The following is an 18,974-nucleotide window of genomic DNA, read 5'->3' on the forward strand; positions in this document are numbered from 1 at the left end:
TATTTTTTTTGCCTCAGGAGAGACAGGGCACCAACTTTAAAATTTAGATTCATTATGTTGTTACACGTCGTATCTTTACACTGAAAACTAGAGCAGGATAATTTTTGAATGCCTTTTGAGCATTTTTCAAACTAAAACTATATCACGGACGATTGATGTGATAAAGGCCACATTAGCAATTACAGGACACCCTGTATACAGATGCTTCTGGCTGCAAAAAGTGCCATAAAATATCACTTTTTCCGAGAACCCATGGGAATGTCAAGACGACTCGGCTTGTTGAAAAGGTTTTTGTCAATTCACCCCCCCCCCCCCCACCACTTAGTTGAGAGAAACCCCATACGGGACTCTAGAAATCTCACTCACAGAGCACACTCTTTGTCTTGATACATTGTCATGGTCTATCTGGTAGTAACTACTTATCTAAATATCCATATAATATACATGGTAATTGATGTGGGAAATTTTGCTTTGCTCGTAATTATCTTCTCATTATCACAATTTAATAAAGATGGCTGTTTTAATTTTTATTCCTTCATTCTGAAATATCACAGAGTCCACAGATTTAAGTCAAATAAACTTCATTCGTCTTTTTTTCATATACACTGAAATGCCAAAAGTCATGGGATACCTCTTATTATCGTGTGGGACCTCCTTTTACCCGGCGAAGAATAAAACCGACACCAAATTCTGAATATTCTTCTGTGAATTGGTAATGAAGGGTGTACAGTAGTTTTATGGTCACCATCCCATGTAATCGTACTGTAATTTAGGAATAAGAAGAAACATGCTTAGGCCGGGGTGTACACTATCAAAGTTTCATGAAAGTTCTCTTATAAAACTTGGCAAAATGCAAGCAATAATCTTATTGGTTACATTCTCAACCAATTGTCTTGTCGGTTAGAATTAAATTTAAAAGTTTTTCGGGTTTTTTTTGGCCGACGTGAAGTACAGTTTTTGTCTTTCGACGTTCCCCGTTCGCACGAGTGGCGGACATTTTCAATAATTGACTCGTTTCGCCACTCGTGCGAACGAAACGTCGAAAGACAAAGACTGCACTTCACGTCTCCGGCCAAAAAACCCGAAAGCTTTTAAATTTAATTCTAATGTACACGATGGCCACGAAAGCCTTTTTTGCGTCTTATTGGTTGTTTTAAAAAGTATACAAAACACACAAAGTAGTTTTTTAAGCATTTCATGAACATGACATTTAGTTTTAGATTCTGTCTACATTCAAACTGCAAAAGTTAGTGTTATTTACTTCTTGAATTAAATCACGACAACAATAGCACTGCAAATCCAAAGCAAGGGTGTCAAATTCTTGATTTGTACGTAAATCATACTGTATAAGATTAAAGATGATGTAGCCTATTTGTGGATTTTGTGAATTTCATCTTAAATTATTTGCATAGAACTATTTTTGAATCAATGAATTAATCGTGAAAAATATGGCACTTGATAGATCCTATATTCATGGGACAAACTTGAAGAGATGGTAAGACTCCTAAACAAACATTTTTGGTCATAGAATGTGCGGTCGAATCGCAATAACAAATGCGGTAGAGGGCGTTTTTAGAGAGTGCGCAACAGCACTTCAGCAAAAGCAGATACCATATTTTTCTGACGGATATGCTGCAATAAGTGTAATCAACCATTCGATGCAGGGTATTGTAATGTGGTAGGCCTTGTCATGCTGCGACCTGGGTAATACAAATTCTAATACAAGTCATTATATCGCTTGATCATTGTTTGGAGCATCATATATAATCCTGATGGCCTCAATAAAATAGAAACTCCAATCCAATCCGAAGGTGCACATGCATCCTCGAATGGTTGATGGCACATATTGCAGCAAATGCGTCCGAAAAATATGTTTTTGGTGAAGTGTTTTTAGCACTCTCTAAAAACACCCTATACCGACATTGGTATTGACATTCGACCGCATATTCTTTAATCAAAAATATTTGTTTAGGTGCCTTATATCGCCTCTTAAAGTTTGTCCCATGAATTTAGAATCACCTTGTACATGGCGTGTAGATGCGAGAAGAAATATTGCCTTTTTTTCTTACAGTCCGTATGACGAACAACCCCTTCCACTCTTCAAAATTTCGTCACTGAATAGAATTTGAAAATTTGCAGATAACATCGTAAGAAGTTATGGTACACGGATTATCGATCAGTTCAGAAATTGTATATTAACAATATTATATTATATATAATATATATAATATTATATTATATATTTTCTATATTAACAATATTATATTTTTTCTCCATTTCAGTGAGTGAATAATGGCTGATGAACAATTGTGTGTGTTGGATTTCTGTCTGAAAATGCAGAATTATCTTCGAATAAATGGAGAAATACATGCAGGTGTCTTACAGAGAAAATAAACACAGAACGGGGAAATAGTTTTCACAGCTGTTGAAAATGACAAAGAGAATGATATTTTATTGGATTGTTAATTGACACCCGCCACATTTGTTCTTCCTTCTTTGGAATTTGATGGAAAGGTTCATTTAATTTTCGCACGTTTATTGAAAGTACGGTGTTTTTGACACCCTAACGAACGTACAAATTATTAGTTTCACGAACAGTTGTTTCTTGTCCCTCACCCCTTCTTGGTCTTGCCATCCTTGATTGCCACATTTATGCACACCAGTGAAATCAGTTCAATCAAAGGAATAATGTAATAGAAATTCTCACTTTGCCTCACAATGAATGAAGGGCTGTACATCTTTCGGAGGAAATTACACAGAATACAGAATTTGCTTTCCCCACTCTTGTTGAAAACGACGATAAAAGACATGGTATTTTTTCCGTTACTATTTCATTGATTCTTCATATACTTGCCGTGTTTGTGATTCCTTCCTTGGAATCCTCCAGAAGAATTCAACTTGGTTTCAACTCCAGTATGCTGCAATCTAGAAGCTTTGTTTAAAATCTTTGTATGCTGTATTTATATATATCAAGCCACGAATGTAAGTTTTGTTTTGTCATTATTTTGTGTATGAAAATGTTAAAGAAGTGTATGGAATGGACACCTGATCAGGATCGACTTTTGGAGGAGGCACAAATTGCTTAATTCAGAACTTCTTTTTTGGTGCAGTTTTTGAAGATATCGTGTCATTTTTAGGAAGATAGGTACCAATGTTGGCAGAATTTTGATTGGGGGAGCATTCGCTTCCCCGCTCCACTCCTGGGTACGCGACTGGAGGAACCCGTCGACTATAACGGACGAACGAAGAACCAGCACGATAAACCTGAGGAGATGAGAAGATCCTCCTCAAGTCCAAGAAGGCGACAGATTTTTTTATAAGCTGAGGAATCCGAGGACGGAAAGGTAGAAGGTCCGTCCCACGAGAGTTTGCTAGGGAACGCTGGGTAAGATAATTAAAGATAAAGATAATGAAAGTCTTTGTCAGGGTCCGCGGTCGTCTCGGGGAAGCAATAAATTTTATGGCTTTCAATACAAAGGCAGCGGAAGAAGTGCCCCGATTCAAAAGGGTATCATAGTCTCGAGCTTCGGCGTAAGGACTCCATGACGTCATCATCGAACGAATGAGAGACGCAGAATGTTAAACGTCATCAATTGTGGGAGGGGCCTACGAAACGAGGAACGAATCATTGAAGAGATAAATGACGTCATTGATTAGGTGGGCCGTAAAACCTGATTTTCAATTTTCGCTTCGAAGTTTTGTGTGACGTCATCAGCTTCATCGTCTGACATCTTCTAATGCAAAAGCAACGTGAAACTACTGTTTATTGACGATTTGTTTACCAGAAAATTAATCAGCATCAGGATGGCAAGTTCTGAAAAATCAGAAAATTTACAATTTTACTAATTTTCACGAATTTTAATGACTAATTAATTAACTAATTATGATTTTAATTAGCATCAGGATCATTGTGATTGACAAATGACATGCTTTCAAATTTATGAAAATGAGAAAATTCACAGTTTTACAAATTTTCAAAATCACGAAAATGGCTCGAAGCAAATTCACATATCACATAAGGGACCCGTAGTGCAGTTTGACATCACTTAAGTGGCCCTCGGCACTTTTAGTGGAGCCCCACACTGGATATATCTTGGGCTACCGATGTGTTGCAAATTTTACAATGTTAAACAACAAAAATCAATGAGATACATCCTGGGGCACCGAATTAGAACCTGCCAACATTTCCATGGAGCCCTGACCTAGAAGCTTGTCGGACACCCCCCCGTGAGGGGCCACGAAAATTTTTCATTTTTATCAATTTTACAACGAATAAAACCCAGGGCCCCACATCCAGTAGCGGGGACACAATACGCAGATTTTTAGAGGGGGCCCCAGACTGGCTTTATCTCGGGCTTCCGTTGTTGCAAATTCTCCAACAGAAAAGAATGAGATTCATCCAAGGCCCCGAAAATGAAACCTGTAAACATGGGGCCCCCGAGTTGGAAGCTTGTCGGTGATCCCCCGGTGCGAGTGCCATGAAAAATTTTCATTTGTATTCGTTCTACAAACGAATAAAATCCAGGGCCCCCAACCAATTACCAGGGACTCCGATTCGCATACTTTTAGTGGGGCCCCAGACTGGCTTTATCTCGCTGTTGCAAATTCTACAACAGAAATGAATGAGATTCATCCAGGGCCCCCAAAATGAATGGGGCCCATGATACACATGCTACTAAATTCACAATTCTACTAATTTTCACGAATTTGAATGGCTAATTAGTTAATTATGATTTTAATTAGCACCAGGATCACTGATCTTGATTAATAAATGATAATTAATAATAATTATTAATAATTAATAATAATTATTAATAATTAATAATAATTAATCAATGATTAATAAATGTTAAGATTTAAAAATTTACAGAAATCGGCAAAATTCGCAATTTTGCTAATTTTAATGAATTTGAATGACTAATTAGTTAACTAATTAGGATCGTAATTAGCATCAGAATCGATGTGATTAATAAAGTGACAAACTTTCAAATTTATGAAAATGAGAAAATTCACAATTTTACAAATTTTCATGAAAGTTGCTAAATTTCAGTATTTCTATCATAGTGCTTGGTGAAAGTCCGAAAAGTATTCGTTTACACAAGCGTTGTTCGGGCTTTTACCGAATTTTTGCCAAAAAATTGCAAATTGTGCGCCAAAAGCTTTGACGGACTCCCGCCAAATACTCCTGTGACCAAAAAGTTGTCAACTGTCACAAAGGAGGAAATAATTGGATGGAACCCCTAGGAGACGTTGGGATATACATATTTTGTACTTAGGAGAAAGCCGCACACAATTCTCTACCAAGAAAATGTTCTCGACCATACGTCCCGCTTTTGAAGAGAGAATTATTTCCTTTGTGTTATTTGAGTTCCGGAAAATTTACTGTTTGCCTCTTGTGACTCGAATGACCCGTGGCATATTTGCAAATCACTTGAGTGACCTACCTCTATTGCGTTGATAGCTACTGCAATCGTTCTATGTGTGAGGTCCATTTTCTTAATTATTTTTCCTGGTAATATCATCACCACGGTCGGTGGTGAATGGTCCCTAATTACAATTACTAAGTCCCTCAAACAGGAAAGACGTGGAATTCGCTCACAACAAGAAATTTTTCCCGTGATTGTGAGCTCTCTTCAAAACGGACTTTCACTGTATGTGTATACTCACCTTACATAGACTGTTTTTTTTTTCAATTAACACTACATATTCACATTAAAAACTTATGGTCTCGGCACAACTTACCCCACACAGCCAAAAAGTATTTTTATAGCATGTAGTGTTTGTTGATAAGGGGATTATTTCAAATTCGAACCATAAAAAAGTTGCCTTGATCACATTCTCGAAGTGATGAAATGAAAATTGCGATGAAGTCAATTGCGAGACATATTACGACATTTAACGTTTTTTACTGCATAACGTAATTTTATTGCTTTGGAAATTTAGACAAACGTGTTTCATACATTATTATGCAGTCCACGGAATGTCTTCCGGCTGTTTTAGATGAACCGCTCCTTTAATAATAGCGGATTTCTGCTGCATCCACTATGCAAGGTGCGCAAGACGCACTCATGGTGTTAGCGTAAATCCAATACGCATATGCGGTCACATTGACATAAATGGATGGTGTATGTGTTCCACACGCTGCATCGCCTCCACGCGAATCGATACCGACCAGAATTTGATTATTGACAGAAGGTAAAAAAAGGCCACTCCCCGAATCACCCTGAAAATAAATAGAAATTTTTCGTTTCTTTAAACACAGTAAATTGTCAGCGAATTCAAATTTCCGAGCAAAACATTCAGGAACAATTACAAATCGTAATTAATAGACCATGAAGTATTGATGCATTTTGTCGTGTATTTTTTTTTCTATTATGAAAAGTATTTAGGGTTTTTTTTTTGTCATTGCCAGTAACTGATGAATTGCTGATGCATATTCATTACTTATTACTTTCTACTAGAAATGTAGAAATACATAATGAGAATTATAAACGTTCATTGGAAAATGTGGAGCATATTGGCATTGCGGAAGACATTTTTGTATTCGAGATACAATTTTTATCGTTCATTTTTCGGACACAAATCGAGCTAGAACAAAGTTTTAGATTAGCATATCATTGATGCTGATCTATCTATACATGTTACAGTATACGTGCAAAATTTCGCCGAGATCGGTGGAAAATTGTAGATTTGGTTTGAAAATAGCCTCGCGCAAGGCGACTGGGAAATCAATAACATGTAAATTGATAGGCAATTTTATTTTTCTCCACTAACATATCCTCTTTCTTTTCCAGCCAATTTATTAGGCAATGCCGATGTTCCGCAATTTGCAGAATTTGTTTGTTTGTGTAAAAAGATTATTCTTAGTTTTTTTCTGAACGGTTTTTGTGTGACACCTGTTATTTTGATGGTCAGGAGATTTGTGGGTCTAGTTGTTATACTCACTTGGCAATTGCCGTATCCCTCGATCCCTGAGGCGCAAAACTGTGTCCTCCTATCAACCGGTGGATTAAGGGTAGGGGTTACGATCCGTCGCTCGCAATCGTCGTATTCAATCACTGGAATTTGAACGTATTCCAAGTTGTGCAAAACATCTGGAAAGAGAGATTTTTTTTTAAGATAAGAGGAATTTCCACTAATTCTGAACAAAAAGGGAAAAGAAATTATAAATAAATGGTCGAAAAATTACTTGAAATAGAGATTGAGAGAAAAGGAAACCGAACGAAACGCTACATCGGCGTTTCTCAACCTCTCTGAACCCAAAGACGAGTAAAAGGTATGGAACAATTTGACGGACCTGCTGCGTCCCGTATTACGGGACATTCCTGTATATTTTGTTGTTCCGAATTTTTTTTTAGAAATTTTTTCCGTTTTTTCAACGATGCTTTTTGAAATTTTTAATGTTTTCTAATATCGTGAGTAAATAGCGTTTTGACATTTCTTATGATAAATTGAAGGGCTTAGAAATCAAGTAGTGAGTCCAGATTTGGTTGATGTGTACTTGGTCGCATAAAATAACTAAGAATTTTGATACTCACTTAGAAACGAAGTGGTGCAAGTTGAAGAAATACAAGATTCATCGAAAGACTGGTTATTTGTAGAGACGAAGATTACAAGGAAGAAAATTGCCCCCACGGGGGCTCGAACCCCGGTCTCTCGCTTGCCGGACGAGTGCTCTACCATCTAAGCTATGGAATCAGATAGATTACTTCAACCTCGGAGCGTATATATATATATGTTGAAAGGCACCGTACATGGACGGCGTCAACAATCAACTAATAACTCGTGAATGACAAAGGCCAACCAGATGGACATATCATTCACGAGCTATTAGTTTATTGTTGACGTCGTCCATGTACGGTGCCTTTCAACATATATATATATACGCTCCGAGGTTGAAGTAATCTATCTGCTTCCATAGCTTAGACGGTAGAGCACTCGTCCGTCTGGCAAGCGAGAGACCGGGGTTCGATCCCCCGTGGGGGCAGTGATGAATTATCTTCCTTGTAATCTCCACAAATAACCAGGCTTTCGATGAATCTTGTATTGACAAGTGGAGAGGACGTTTCTATATGCTGAAGAAATAGCTTACAGATGGCAACGATATAATTTTCCTGACACGATATGTAATTGCTAGTAATTTCAAATGCAAATTTCTTTGCCTTGAAAAATATTTTCAAATGGACTTCAACATGGATGACGTAGCTGAAATCCCTGACTGCGCACGTTTATATTCCGCAACAACGGCTTTAACATTTGCCACATCATTTTCTTGCAATTCCATTTTTAAAACCGTCAGTCGATCTCGTGGGACATTCTGTATTGATGGCTGTCTTATCTAAATGGGGGATATCTTCTCGATTTACCCCCAACATGTTTATCGTATTTCTTTTTAAACGTGTCAGTTGTGTAAAAACAAATACGATAAACATGGTACGATAGATCGAGAAGCTATCCTTACTTAGAACATATTTATGGTTGTCTCATCTATGTGTGGGCAGTGTATTATGTGGGCAGCGGGTAATTCACAAACTGATATTATTGAAAAATTAATAGAAATCATGAATAAATGTCATACTAATTCCATCCTTATGTACACCGTAACCAATAGCAGTGACCCAAGTTCCGGGCGTCATCGCAAAATTTCCGGATGGGATCATGGCTGTTTTGGCGTAGCTGTTGTAAATAGGGTTCCATCCAAAGTCGACTGGTGGCCAAAACTCGATCAGGGCGATGTCGTTGTATTTCCACCATCTACTATTATATTCCGGATGCATGAAGCAGTTGTTGGATATCCTCGATATCCTCCCTTTTTCGTCCAATACATTTACTTTGTTGATGGTCAAAATGGCGTAGATCCCGGTGTCGAATCTGGTGTTTTGTTTGAAAGAAATTTTCCAATTAGATAACACATTTCTGCTCGGATGAATACATCTGTTATGTATCAGATTTAAAATTTAGTACACGTAATAATACACATAATACACAGCGATCTCTGGGATCGTTTTGCAAAAAGGAAAAAGAGAAGCAAAAAGAAAAAATTAAAAAAAAATTAAAGCTTTTAGAAGGAATGGAAACTTTTTCACACGAGGGGGGAAAAATTACTTCTACGAGCCTTGTGGTCTTCAGGTTAACAGTCCGATACAGTACCACCTACACCAATTCAGCTGTCGGATAAGGGCCTAAAGTCTGTTTGATACCCCCAAAAGCATATCATTTCAGTAAAACGTAAAATTTTGATTTTTTTCGGAATGTGTTACTACTTTCATCACTCGCTAACATTAACCACGGAATTTGCATTTTTGCCTTACGCGAATTGAAGTAAACATTGCTTGGATGGCATACAGCTTGTTAATCGAAGTTATAATGTTAATAACGAAGGGCCTGAAAGCACAACACATCGTACCATATAACGATGATGAGAGTTATCGTGAACCAAGAACCGACGTGTGGCTTGTATAGGCCTTTACGCTGAAAAAAAAAAAAATCGTGCAGTCGTAGAATAGCGTTGCACTTGCAAAAGATTCCACTGGGTCATGAGTTTAGACGGCACTGCTGACCCATTACATCCATGTAAAGCGCTGAATTCATTTCTTTTTCCTGCAGGAATGAATTCCATGTGCATAATGTTACCCCGACAACGCAGCTTCAACAACTTCGATGTTCAACCAGACTGGCTAGGCGGGAATGTCCATTTCTGCGGACAATTCTTAACAATTCTTACCATCCCGAAATTTCTCAAACCCCAATAAAGCACATCCGATCAAGACACACTCATCAATGCATCATGCACATTTTGCATCCTTTGATAAGTTTTCTAGCTCTTTTTTTTTAAACAAATCATTATCACACGTCTTTTTCATGTATGCAATAAACAGTAACTGACATAGTTTTTGTATCATCAAAAGGAAGGATGTGTATGATAAATTTGTCACACACAGAGTGTCCATGGGAACAGTCCTCAAACGCTTTAGCCAAACTGTGCGCGTCAAATCACACCCGTATAACGGGCTTACTTACAATACTTACTGGAGACAACAATGAGCTGCTGTCAACACGTGTCTGTCCGTGACTAATGTCCCACCGCATCGGCCAGGACTATAGGAGCCATCCGGTGGTGGTGTAAACTGAATGTGAACCTTGTGAAAAGACATTTAAAATAGTAAAACGCACACATTGCGCAGTATATAATGAATTTTTATTATAAAAAAAACACTGAGAAGTAACTTGCGATCGATATTAAACTGAATTTTTAATTGGGTGCATGAAGCGGAAACTCACGGTAAATGGGAACATCCCTTCACTAGCGACAGTACCACCGACGATATTTATGTGAGGCGAACAATCGCATTGCCTACCTGCAACAGAAACAGAATCAATTCATGCATCGAATCAATACGAAAAATTTAATGTTGAACTCAAAATTTATTTACATGCAAAAATATCTAATTTCCATAAAATAAAAGCTACTCATACGTGGATCCTGTGGGTATTTGACCATCCTCGGAAGTGACTGTTCTAGAACGGATGAGCCCCGTGTTGTCTCGTTTGTGTTTTGCGTAGAGCCCCGTGTTGTCTCGTTTGTGTTTTGCGTAGAGCCCCGTGTTGTCTCGTTTGCGTTTTGCGTATTCTATAAAAACAAGAGATTATCACAACATATTCAACATGAACAAACGGCTAACATTTAACTTGAATAGAAATCGTACGAAGGATATTTCTGTGCATAACAAAATGGGAAATGATTCCTTTTTAAAAGATCGGGGCATCGTATTCGGGACTTGAAATTGAGAGTCCTTCTGGAAGCAACATAAGTGCTATCTCACAGTATTAGCCTGTGAGTGATTCGTGAATCAAAGTGTCACAGTTAATAACAGCATTAGACTTGGCTCTAAATCATATATCAAAACTTTTTACGAGTAAAGAATCTCGAGAATAGGCCACGTATTTTACATGAAATATTTTTGATGGGTGTGGAATCTGCTTCTCAGAATTTGTAGTACACGCCTCAGCAGAAAATCACTGAAGCTTAGCATGACCTTATGACCCTCACTTACTTTACATGTTATCATTTTACGTATAAACGGGAATTCAAATAACTTCAATTATAGAAATTTCGAAATTTGGCTTTTTTAATGCAACCGTATTAATGTCGAGTCAAATGAGTTAATATGGTTAGAAAAATATATATTTATAAATTTTTCAAATATTATGGAAAAATTGAATCGATCCAAGTCAAAATGGAAAAATGATTTCACATATTTTAAATTTTCACATTTCTAAGATTCATGAAGAATTTGAGTTTTTTTTCTTCAACATTGGATACATGATGTAATGTAAAATATACTAATGAGTAAAAATGACTTACATTCATGGCTTGAGATACGCATACAAGGCACGTGAAGACTCCAAACACAGCTACTACCAAGCAACTTACAGGCATTGAAAACATTTTCGTTGTTCTTGGTACGAAATTAAGTATATCTGAAAGGTTTTAACGATGGAAGAGCAAACACGGCCAGTGCCTGAAACATTAATAATACGATTCTATCCTCCCGGCGTTTTATACCCGAATTTATGCGTCATTTCAAGAGGTGTGAAAGTAATTTCTTCATTGTGGTTGATTTTTCCTGAGAGATACGTTTCTTCATCTATTCGAGACAATGAGCAAAATTCTTAGGAAAATATCGCGAAATTACCTATTGATTAAATTGAATCGATGCGAAAACACGTGGAGATCAAGGTTAGGACAGCTGGCAAAGATTAATTACAGAAACAATTTGCAAAACGAATTAAAAGTTGTTTATTGCTGTATGAGAGGAAACATAATAGCGTTGCAAGATGCAGCTAAAGAAAGCAATGGAACCAAATCAGGGGAATTCAGGATTGTATACAATGATACAATGCATTCAAAGTTCATAATTCGGTTTCATAATGTAAGCAGATGACGTGTAATGAAATACACCGAAGGAAAATGTAAATGTATGCATTCCTGTCACAATCGAAATGTAGCAGTGTAGGCAGGAGAAAAGAAAAACTGACGCAAGTGTTTATTGAAACATTTCTGAAATTATTACGAGATAAGTTATGTACAACGGCGGGGGGGGGGGGCACAAACTCAGGCTTGCCAAGGGGTGTTCAATCGGAACCACGAAAGATGTTCCGGTAGACAAGTGTCAATACGTAAAACACGACAAATACCTAGCATGACCATATTTTCTTCATAAAAATATGGGAAATTGGGATCCGTACGGGACACATATTTCGCAAATGCACCGCTATTCCGCGATTACACGATTTTTTTCGTAATTTTTTTCCACACAGCCAATCACGTTGCTTCAGCGCCTACGATAATTTGCGTAACTCTACGATATCTTCATTTTCGTATCTGATCGCGGAACAGTGGTGCAAACGAGGTAGACATTTCCACCGATGTTCCGCGAGGCATTTCAAATGTGCAGTCGCGCTATTTTCAATGTTATTTTAAAAACGATTCTATTTTTTAAACCAACAAATTTATGCATTGAAAGCGAATTTAAATATTCAAACAGTTAAAAATAGAAAATCCTTGTAAATTTTAGTAAAAAATTTCTCCAATTTATCAATGCATTTTTCGATAGAAAATCGACCAAAAATAAACGGAAAAATTATAGTATAAAAAATATTAAAATTTGAAGGCTCGTCATTTATTGATCATAACCATCCTGATGCTGATTGAAATCATAATTAATTAACTAATTACTCATTCAAACTCGTGAAAATTAGTGATGCGATTTATCCAACTTTCATAAATTCGAAAGATTGTCACTTTATTAATCACATCGTTACTGATGCTAATTACGATTGTGGACACCATATGTAGTTGCCGGAGGTGATAATGACATTTAAATTGAAGTAGCTATTTATCCATAGTTAAATTTTATTTGACTCCACTAAGACTGTTCAATTCTAGATACGGTTAAATATACGGTTTATTAATTAGAAGAAACACACGGCACGTTAACACATATATACGAAATAATAATACACGGACACACAGTCAAAAGACATCTCTACTCTGCAAGAAACCAAAGCCTTCTCTTCCAAAAAGCGGAAGGGAGGCTAAGAAAAGGCGCGCGCACATAACGAGGTGTTGGCAGATTTATGCTATTCGAAACCAACACCTACACACTCTTGCCGACAGCATCGCCACAGTACTCCCCCACGAGTCCGAAGGACGTTAAGCTTGATAAGGTGTTACAAAACGGACTTTCCGTCCGGACCTCGTGACGAAGCCCTGTGGCGAGGCTGGGGCATTACATATAGATGATTTGCGAACATTAGATTCTTTGCATTCGAGAGAATTAAACAAAAATGCAGGTTTTAAACGATCAATAGAAATACACTTAGATTCATTATTGATACGCAAAGTAAAAAATTTATCAGTCCTATTCAAAACTTCATAAGGTCCTTGGTAAGGCTGCTGTAGCGAACGTCTTACAGTGTCAACCCTCACAAAAACGTGTGTGGATCTGGCCAAGTCCTTGTGCACAAAAATGTTTTTTGAGGAATGATTGGACAAAGGCGAAGGACGAAGCTTTGACATAGTCATACGCAAGTTCGTGACATAATCAGATTTTGAGGTGTGCTTACCGGAATCTTTGAAGAAGTCTCCTGGTAACCTCAGAGATGTTCCGTAGACCATGTCCGCCGGCGTAGCACCAAAATCAGGTTTGAAACTTGAGCGTATCCCGAGTAGAATGGTAGGAAGAACGTCAACCCATCTTTCAGTGGCGTGACACATGATGGCAGCTTTCAAGTCCCTGTGGAATCTCTCGATGGCTCCATTGCTTTGTGGGTGGTAAGCGGTAGTACGCACCCTGTCCACGCCCAGCAACTTCGCAAGAGATCGGAAGAGTTCAGATTCAAACTGAGAACCCCTGTCCGTAGTAATGCGTTCTGGAACGCCAAAACGGGAGATCCAATTCGACAGGAAAGCGAATGCCACAGTTTCAGCAGTCTGATCGGGTACAGGAATAGCTTCCGGCCATCTGGTGAATCGGTCACTGCAAGTCACAACGTAGCGATTTCCTTTACTTGGTGGAAGTGGACCCACGATGTCAATATGGACATGCGAGAACCTTGCGGAAGGTAATCCGAATGCACCAATAGGAGAATGTGTGTGACGACCAACTTTGGATCGCTGGCAATGGATGCAAGTTTTGCACCACTCTTTGCAGTCCCTTTCTAAAAATTTCCAGATGAATCGTCTGCGAACCATTTCAGTAGTAGCTTTGGCACCAGGGTGGGAGAGGTTGTGCACTGCATCAAAAATAGCGCGGCGAAACGTTGACGGTACGTAAGGTCTAATTGAACCAGTGGAAACATCACACTGTAGAGTGACTTCAGGAGAACCGAAAGTCATTGGTTTTAACTCGAGACCTGAGTCCATTTCACGAAGTAATCGCAATTCTTCCTCATCCTGAGCGCGAGCCATCTCGGCGAAATCGATACTAGGAGGTATTTCAATTTCCGATATTCTTGAAAATGCATCGGCTACTGCATTTCGATCGCCTGAAATGTGCTTGATACGGGTTGAAAATTGACTAATGAATTCTAGATGACGAATCTGCCTAGGTGAACATTTTTCACTTTTTTGGGAAAATGCATAGACCAATGGTTTGTGGTCTGTGAGAATTTCGAAGTCAGATCCCTCCAGCATATGTCGAAAATATTTAATTGCTGAATATATCGCTAGCAATTCTCGATCGTACGCACTGTATCTGCGTTCAGCTGAAGTTAGCTTACGCGAGAAGAATCCTAATGGCTGAGTTTGATCATTAACTGCTTGATTCAAAACTCCGCCAATCGCGAAATCAGACGCGTCGACAGCTAGAAGGAGATGCGCACTTGAAATAGGATGAGCCAATAGAGCAGCATTGGAAATCATTTCCTTGCATGACTCGAATGCAGATTTTGCTTCCTCAGACCAGACGATTTTTGTTTTATCCCGTTTTTGTTTGCCTTTAACTAGATCATGTAAACATGCTTGCGTAGAGGCAGCGTTTTTCATGAAACGATGATAAAAATTTATTAGTGCCAGAAAACGTCGCAGCTCATCGATTGTGTTGGGCAATGGATAGTCCAAAAGTGCGGTAACACGATCCGGCAACGGGGAAATGCCCTTTTCTGACACAAGATGACCTAAAAACTGAATTTCTTTGAGTCCAAATTGGCATTTGTCAGGATTGAGAACTAAACCGTATTCGCTTAGTCTCTTGAACAACACATCGAGATCTTGTTCATGCGACTTCTCATCAGCTGACGCAACAAGAATGTCGTCTAAGTAAACATAGCAGAAGTCGAGATCCGAGAGGATGCTGTCAACGAATCGTTGAAATGTTTGTGCGGCGTTCCTGAGCCCAAAGGTCATGAAAACATACTCAAAGAGACCGTGCGGTGTAATCACAGCCGTCTTGGGAATATCACTTTCTTTCACAGGAATCTGGTGGTATGCCTTTACAAGATCGAGTTTAGAAAATATTCTTTTTCCAGCCAGACCGAAAGAAAAGTCTTGAATATTGGGAATAGGATAACGATCAGGAGTAGTTACGGCATTCAACCGACGAAAATCACCACATATGCGCCAACCACCTGTCTTTTTTGGGACTAGGTGGATAGGACTAGCCCAAGGGCTTTTGCTAGGACGAATGATGCCTTGCTTCAAAAGCAAGTTAAATTCTTTCTTGACGGCAAAAAGTTTTTCAGGAGAAAGACGTTTAGCCTTTGCGAAGACGGGAGGCCCTGATGTTTCGATGAAGTGGATAATGGCATGTGGTTTGGGTTGAGAATTTAAGACCGAACCAGTGAGATTTGGGAACTTGGTCAAAATTTTATGGTATGTAGTGGCACCAGAAACTGTAGTTAGACCGAGAGAAGGACCAGTGGTAACGACACCAAGAGAGTATAGAGTTGTCAAATTATCAACCAACCGGCGATTCTTGACATCAACAAGTAAACCGAATCTCTCCAAGAAATCGGCACCCAAAATAGGACTTGTGACGTCGGCCACTAAGAAATTGAATGAGAATATTCTCCTCAGTCCGAGATCAAGTTCAAAATGCTTAGTTCCATATGTGTGAATTTTAGTGCCATTAGCCGCATATAACGAAAGGTCGTCAGGCTTGGAAACTTTGGCAAGTGATTTAGGAAAACAGCTCACAGCTGCACCACTGTCAACAAGAAAACGAATTTTCGATTTTCTATCACAAATGAATAAGCGACTTTGAAAGTGGCAATCTCCGGCCGCCGCTGTAACAGGATTGCCCACTAGTTTTCCGAGTGTTGGCAAGGTGAAATGCAACGATGTGCTTTTTCACCATATCGAGCATGATACCAGCACAATTTGCGTCGATCGGAGCGATCTGAAGATTTTTTCCGCTCACGAGTTTTCGAATTGTTTCGCGACCGACCTCTGTATTGGTTTCGAGAACGAGAGAGCTCTTCGACTCGTGTAGCGAGCGATGCAATTTCTTTTTTAAGCTCATGCAACTCTGAAGAAGGCAGAGGAGGTTGAGACACCTGAGAAACGACAGCGTTGAAACTCGAAGCTTCTAATATGCGATCAGCTATCTGAGCTAAAGAGTCAAGAGGATCCCGACAAATCGACAAAATTTGTTGAACACTGACGGGTAATCTTTGCTGCCATAATGTGCTCAAAACATCATCACTGATTGTGTTATTCGACAAGTCACGTCCGGGTCACCAGTTTGTGGACACCATATGTAGTTGCCGGAGGTGATAATGACATTTAAATTGAAGTAGCTATTTATCCATAGTTAAATTTTATTTGACTCCACTAAGACTGTTCAATTCTAGATACGGTTAAATATACGGTTTATTAATTAGAAGAAACACACGGCACGTTAACACATATATACGAAATAATAATACACGGACACACAGTCAAAAGACATCTCTACTCTGCAAGAAACCAAAGCCTTCTCTTCCAAAAAGCGGAAGGGAGGCTAAGAAAAGGCGCGCGCACATAACGAGGTGTTGGCAGATTTATGCTATTCGAAACCAACACCTACACACTCTTGCCGACAGCATCGCCACACGATCCTAATTGGTTAACTAATTAGTCATTCAAATTCGTTAAAATTAGTAAAATTGTGATTTTTCTCATTTTCATAAATTTGAGAGATTGCCATTTATCAATCACAATGATCCTGATGCTAATTGAAATCATAATCGATTAACTAATTAGTCATTCAAATTCGTGAAAATGATTAGAATTGCGAATTTAGTGGCATGTGTATCACGGGCCATATGTGAGATGAATATTCCTATTTGATAGTCGTAATTATCGCATTATGGTTTATGAGTTGGGAAGAGATAGTTTTAATACTTGATTTCAAAATGAACAATAAAAGTTGATTGAGATTTCGTAGAAAAAAAAAGGGACATCTTCCAAAAAGTCACAGGATGGCCAAAATGACGTGAAAATACGGGATGTTCCGAGAAATACAAGACGTATGGTCATACGTAATATAACAGCATAGTAGCATTAATTGAAAAATAATTTTAAAAGTGCAATAAATTTGTTGAAGGCCACTTTTGTGACAACCGTGGAAATGCTATCGAAAATATAAATCAGCGTTTCTTTCATCTTTTCAGGGCAAGTAAAATGTTTGAAACAATTCAACGGACCACCAATTCACGGCATATTATCAGTAGGGTAACCACGTGTCCCGTATCTTACGGGACATTCTCGTGCTTTCACGTAAATTTGACTGTCCCGACTTCATTTATGCAATTTTAATTTACACGGAAGCAAAAACCGTCGCATAAATGTGAAAGTCGTACAAACGAGGTTCTACTGCATATCGTACCTCCCGAATAGCGGACACTACCCGTTGTTAATTGGACGGACGGAACAGGAAGAAGAAAGCAGAGCACATAAGAGAAAAACTCAACTACTACTCGATGTGAAAATAGATGCGTAAAATTATTATAGTCTTCCGTCAACAAAATACAGGGTGTGCTGTAAGTCCTAATTCGGCCTTCATCTCATCAAACGTTCGTCGTTTGTATGCCGCGCAACTTTGTTTCAACAATATCTTAAAATCGAATAACCGCTGGGGGGCAGTTACGGCAAAACAGCTAAACACTATCAGTCTTTGAAATAAATAAGACAACATGGTCAAAATTGTATGCTCTATCTTTAAATATTTTAAGCACGTTATCTTTGTCAATGACATTAAAACAAAACAAAAACCACTTACCCGCTCGCCGGGAATTTCTGGGTCTAATAAACTCACTCAGGTCTTCTGGAACCTGCACGTTCACCCTTGGCGAAAGTTCAAAGAAGGCATCATCGAACGGTGTTTGATTATATGACTCATCGGATGGCCCGGCACAAGCACCTAGATCGTCCTCCCCACAACTGTCGCAAAACACCTTACAGGCTACTCCCAAATCGGTTAATTTATCCTTGGCTGTGATGGATCATCCACCCATTCACCACATCGCCTGCGAATATATATATTCGGCTAAATCCCCTACGGATTTCCCTATCGTCGAAATACATAAGAATTCGCAAAGAATCTCTTCCCCTGGTCTCATGGTGGAGGTTCCGTGCACGACCGTTCTGTATTCCCGGCGAGAGAGTAATGAAAAATTGCCCGTGCATTTCTTATCACTCATAACCGCGACCTTCGTGACGTCAAAGCCGTCCTAATCGCTTATCGTGTTTCACCACTACGAGAGCTATAGCTGTCACACTGCAACATGTTGCAGTTGCAGTGTCTCAACGTTGTAGTTTCTTTAATCTTATGTATATACCTTTCTTTAAAATAATAATAATAATAATAAAACAGAAGACTAAACACCTAACCGTCGACAGTCACACGGAAAAGGGAAGAGGAATCCATATGACGACGTATTTACGAATTGCTGTGGATGGGAAAAAAGAGAAACTGAACCAACCTTCAATA

General features: G+C 38.7%; 1 protein-coding gene across 1 annotated transcript; it reads right to left on the minus strand.

Annotated features, from left to right (window-relative positions):
* Positions 1-5,890: 5,890 nt before the first annotated feature.
* Positions 5,891-11,770, minus strand: LOC149065938 (chymotrypsin BII-like). Its single transcript, XM_089253387.1, has 7 exons — positions 11,366-11,770; positions 10,477-10,630; positions 10,282-10,358; positions 10,030-10,139; positions 8,579-8,871; positions 6,946-7,094; positions 5,891-6,223 (listed from the first exon to the last, which is right to left on the minus strand). Exons 1-7 carry the CDS (start codon positions 11,447-11,449, stop codon positions 6,014-6,016), a joined length of 1,077 nt encoding a protein of 358 aa, XP_089109513.1. The 5' UTR covers positions 11,450-11,770; the 3' UTR covers positions 5,891-6,013.
* Positions 11,771-18,974: the final 7,204 nt, after the last annotated feature.

This window comes from Pholcus phalangioides, unplaced genomic scaffold (genome assembly GCF_987345545.1).
Source record: "Pholcus phalangioides strain wild (caught in Gottingen) unplaced genomic scaffold, Ppha-v1.0 ptg000037l_1, whole genome shotgun sequence".
NCBI classification, from domain to species: domain Eukaryota; kingdom Metazoa; phylum Arthropoda; class Arachnida; order Araneae; family Pholcidae; genus Pholcus; species Pholcus phalangioides.

What these genes read in the sequence shown, in the direction of transcription:
- LOC149065938 (XM_089253387.1), bottom strand. Translation starts at nt 11,449, where the DNA reads ATGTTTTCAATGCCTGTAAGTTGCTTGGTAGTAGCTGTGTTTGGAGTC. An exon ending in TGTACATAAGGATGGAATTA is followed by an intron (nt 7,095 to 8,578) that starts GTATGACATTTA and finishes CTCTCTTTCCAG; the next exon opens with ATGTTTTGCACAACTTGGAA. An exon ending in AGGGATACGGCAATTGCCAA is followed by an intron (nt 6,224 to 6,945) that starts GTGAGTATAACA and finishes ATTTATTTTCAG; the next exon opens with GGTGATTCGGGGAGTGGCCT.